The sequence below is a fragment of the Mandrillus leucophaeus genome, unplaced genomic scaffold (genome assembly GCF_000951045.1).
Source record: "Mandrillus leucophaeus isolate KB7577 unplaced genomic scaffold, Mleu.le_1.0 Scaffold129, whole genome shotgun sequence".
In the NCBI taxonomy this organism is placed as follows: domain Eukaryota; kingdom Metazoa; phylum Chordata; class Mammalia; order Primates; family Cercopithecidae; genus Mandrillus; species Mandrillus leucophaeus.
In genome coordinates this window covers 2585692-2590495 of record NW_012101243.1, presented here as the reverse complement: position 1 = coordinate 2590495, position 4804 = coordinate 2585692, and the positions used below count along the sequence as shown (strand labels likewise).

Below are 4804 nucleotides of genomic sequence, written 5' to 3'. Positions count from 1 at the left end.
ATAATGGCAGCATTCCACAAGATGTGGTGGGGACTCTGGCCCTGGTGGCAGTGCTGAGCCATGGTCAGATTCTGGAGAATCTTGAAGGTTGAACTGACAGAATTTGAGGATGGATTGGGTGTGGAAGAGGGTGGTAAAGGAAAGGAAGGAGTCGAGAATGACTCTGAGGAGGTTGGGCACGGTGGCTCACACCTCTAATCCCAGCACTTTGGGAGCCCAAGGCGGATGGATCGCCTGAGGCCAGGAGTTTGAGACCAGCCTGGCCAACATGGTGAAACCCCATCTCTACTAAAAATACAAAAGTTAGTCGGGCATGATGATAGGTGCCATCCCAGCTACTTGGGTGGCTGAGGCAGGAGAATCACTTGAAGGAGGGAGGTGGAGGTTGTGGTAAGCCGAGATTGCTCCAGTGCACTCCCTGCCTAGGTGACAAGAGCGAAACTCCATCTCATAAATAAATTAAATACATAAAGGATTTTGGCCTGAAAAAGGGAGACAAAAGATTACAACTGGAGCACATTTTAGGGGAAGATCATGGGTTTGTTGTGCAGAGGTCAAGTTTGAGATAGATGTCTGTTAGACATTCGAGTAGACACAGGAAGTAGAGGCCAGGCCACTGGATTCAGGGGCGATGGGGCAGGGGAGGGACTGGAGGGCGAGTCAGCCCTGCTGACTGTCAGGCAGGGGCAGAGCTCAGAGCTTGGGACTTGGGGCCCTCCTCCACCCTGGCCTCGGCTCAGGACTGAGTCTGACAAAAGACAGGTGTCATCACTTCCCAAGGCCATGGCTGGCCCAGTTCTTTGGCTGCTCTCAATGGCCCTGGTCACACTGAATCTTCTGTGGTACTGTGTGTGTGAGGTTTGTCCAGTTCGACACACAGCTCTGGATCAAGAGTCGGCAAACTAAGGCCCTCAGCCAAGTCTGTCTGTTTTAGCCAATAAAGTTTTATCCAGATCCAGCCAAACCCATTCGGGCTGTCAAAGGCCACTACAGCAGAACCACGTGGCTGCCAGAGACCATGTGGCCTGTAAAGCCTAAAATATTTACTGTTTGGCCCTTTAAGGGAAACGTTTGCCGACTACTCTCCATCTTTCATTAAACAATGTGTGGTTCTGTTATGGGAACACACGGCAAGCTATTGAATAAGACATTAGGTGGTTCCCAACTTTTTGCTATTATGAAAATGTTACAATAAACATTCTTACCCTTGTTTCCCTGGGCTCCTGGGTGCACACACTGGAATTCCTGGTCTGTAGGAAAGACATGGGCATCTTCAGTTTGGGTCGATTTTGCCAAACTGCTCTCCAGCGTAGCTGAGGTCACTTACACTCCCAGCAGCGGCGGAAAGAGCCCATCTTTACGTTCCTAGTAAGTGTCCTCAGCCTTCAGTATTACCAGTCTTTCACTGTGTGTAGATTCTCTCTGATTTCCTGGCTGTGAGTGACAGGTTTACTCCTTTTGTTGTTTTGGTGCTCTGGACCCCCGTACAATACTGAATTGTGTTCACTGGCCATTTGTTCCTGACTTTTAAGGAAATATTTCATGTTTCACCACATAGTATGGTGTTTTACCTTTGAGTACATGTTTACTGTAGGTTGGGATTTTGTTTTGTTTTGTTTTTTTTGAGACAGACTCTCGCTCTGTCACCGAGGCTGGAGTGCAGTGGCGCGATCTCAGCTCACTGCAGCCTCCACCTCCAGGGTTCAAGCAATTCTCCTGCCTCAGTCTCCTGAGTAGCTGGGACTACAGGCATGCACTACCATGCCCAGCTAATTTTTGTATTTTTAGTAGAGACGGGGTTTCACCATGTTGGCCAGGATGATCTTAATCTCTTGACCTCATGATCCGCCTGCCTCAGCCTCCCAAAGTGCTGGGATTACAGGCATGAGCCACCGTGCCCGGCCTGTTTTTGTTTTTTGAGATGGGGTCTCGCTCTGTCGCCAGGCTGGAGTATAGTGACACAATCTTGGCTCACTACAACCTCCACCTCCCTGGTTCAAGCGATTCTCATGCCTCAGCTTCCCAAGTAGCTGGGATTACAGGTGCGTGCCACCACACCCAGCTAATTTTTGTGTATTTTTTTGTAGAGATGGGGTTTCACCATAGTGCCCAGGCTGGTCTACAACTCCTGGGCTCAAGTGATCTGCCTGCCTTGGCCTCCCAAAGTGCTGTGATTACAGGTGTGGGCCACCACACCTGGTCTATTTTTTTTTGTTGTTGTTGTTTTGCTTTTTTCAGTTTTTTTTTTTTTTTAAGACGGAGTTTCACTCTTTTTGCCCAGGCTGGTGTGCAATGGCACAGTCTCGGCTCACTGCAACCTCCACCTCTCGGGTTCAAGCGATTCTCCTGCCTCAGCCTCCCAAGTGGCTGGGATTACAGGCGTCTGCCACTATGCCCAGCTAATATTGTATTTTTAGTACAGATGGGGTTTCACGAGGTTAGCCAGGCTGGTCTCGAACTCCTGACCTCAGGTGATCCACCCACCTCGACCTCCCAAAGTGCTGGGATTACAGGTGTGAGCCACCATGCCTGGCCTGTTTTCAGTATTTTTTGTTGTTTTTCTGAGACAGGGCCTCTGTCACTCAAACGATCCTCCCACTTCAGCTTCCTGAATAGTTGGGACTATAGCTGTGTGCCACCAAAGCCAGCTAATTTTTTCTTTTCTTTTCTTTTTTTTGAGACAGTCTCACTCTTGTCACACAGGCTGGAGTGCAGTGGTGCAATCTCGGCTCACTGAAACCTCTGCCTCCTGGATTCAAGCAATTCTTGTGCCTCAGCCACCTGAGTAGCTGAGATTACAGGATGTGCCACCACACCTAGCTAACTTCTGTATTTTTAATAGAGACAGGGTTTTGCCATGTTGATCAGGCTGGTCTTGAACTCCTGGCCTCAAATGATCTGCCCACCTCAGCCTCCCAAAGGGTTGGGATTACAGGCATGAGTCACTGCGCCTGGCCTAATTTTCTCATTTTTGTAGAAACCGGGTCTCACTATGTGGCCCAGGCTGGTCTCAAACTTCTGGGCTCAAGTGATTCTCCAACCTGGGCCTCCCAAAGTGCTGGGATTACACTATTACTCCTTTTTAAATTTCTTTGACACTCTGCTCATTGATTCTCTGTATTTATTATCTAAGTAATACATCTATGTAATAAGGCTATAAATCTGAATTTTTTTTTTTTTTAAGAAATGGGTCTTATTTTGTCACCAAGGCTGGAATGCAGAGGTGCAATCACAGCTCACTGCTGCCTTAAACTCTTGGGCTCAAGCAATTTTCCAGTCTGGGCCTCCCAAAGTGCTGGGATTACAGGTTTGAGCCACCACATCCAGCCTGCTATGGGCCCCCCTCCCAAGTTTTCTTAATATATGTATCCTCATTTTTTTTAATCTAAATAATTTTTACTTATATATGAGTTCATATTTAGAACAGGTTTCAATTTCCACACAGTTGGAGCTTACATGGTTTTCGCCTGTGGCCAAAGAATATGGTTGAAACTGATTTGATATCTGTTGAGATTTGTCGTGCACCCTAGTAGTTGGGTCATTTTTGTAAATGTTCCTTCCGTGATTGAAAGTAATGTGTTGGTCCCACACGGGTCTGAAATGTAAATTTTAAAACTTAAAAAATTAACGTGTCAGGTTCAGGATTCTATTGGGCTTCACTGATCAGGATTAGCAACTGTATTAACATCCTCTATGTCCTTAGTTTTTTTGGTTGTTCCGTTTATTAGTTACTCAAATAGGTCTTATGTCTCCCACTATGATGGAGGACTTGGCAATTTCTCCTTGTATTCATATATATATATAGAGAGAGAGCAACATAGACAGAGTCTATATATAGACAGAGTCTTGCTTTGTCGCCCAGGCTGGAGGGCAGTGGCGCAATCTCGGCTCACTGCAACCTCCGCCTAGCAGGTTCAAGCAATTCTTGTGCCTCAGCCACCTGAGTAGTTGGGATGACAGGCGTGCACCACCACGCCCGGCTAATTTTTGTATTTTTAGTAGAGACAGAGTTTGCCACGTTGGCCAGGCTGGTCTTGAATTCCTGGCCTCAAGTGATCCGCCCACCTCGGCCTCCCAAAGTGCTGGGATTACTGGCATGAGCCACTGCACCCAGCCTATTTTCAGCCTTAAAAACCCTGGAACATAGAAGTTCAGAACTTTCCTCTCTTCACAGAGCTCCTCGCATCATTTCATGGTGATCCTTTGTCCCCAGTGTCTTCTGCCTGAAGGCCTATTTTGTCTGAGTGAATTTCTATAGGTACATATTTTGGTTAGTTTTTCTCTAGTACACCTTTTTCCATCATTTTACTTTCGGTGCCCTTAGATTTTAAATGTCCTCTTGTAAATAGCATAGAGCTGCATTTTATTTTTTCTTGGCCACTCTGGTCATCTGTGTTTTAAGAGGTGAATGTAAACCACATTTTCTACCTCTGGTTTTGTACTATATATTTACCATCCCTTTTACTTTGCTTCCTTTTTCTCCTTTTCTGGCGTCCATTATAGTTTGTATTCTTTTGATGATCCCTCTTAAATATCTGAAATACACACCTGACTTTACAAAGCCGGACACTGCTTAGCCTCTTTATCCCCCTCTCAAATCGAACTTCCTAAAACACCTTAACTCTGATTGCCCTCTCAGTCTCCCATGTTCTTCTGTCTCATGCATCTTGTTTCTGTGGTCCACAGATTATCCATTATTCATGTTGCATATTAAATACTTGTTTAGATTTACTGACATGTTTACTAATTTGCTCACCATTTTTCCATCTAATTTCTTTTTTATTTATTTATTTATTTATTTATT

At 45.7% G+C, this 4804-nt stretch overlaps 1 protein-coding gene across 1 annotated transcript in view; it reads left to right on the top strand.

Moving 5' to 3' along the window:
- Positions 1–783: 783 nt before the first annotated feature.
- The window catches only part of MAP1LC3A (microtubule-associated protein 1 light chain 3 alpha), a 7345-nt gene continuing 3324 nt past the window's right edge, over positions 784–4804 (top strand). Inside the window, exon 1 of the mRNA XM_011972448.1 lies at positions 784–842. Within this exon, the coding sequence (XP_011827838.1) occupies positions 784–842 (59 nt within the window). The remainder of the gene's footprint in view (positions 843–4804) is intronic.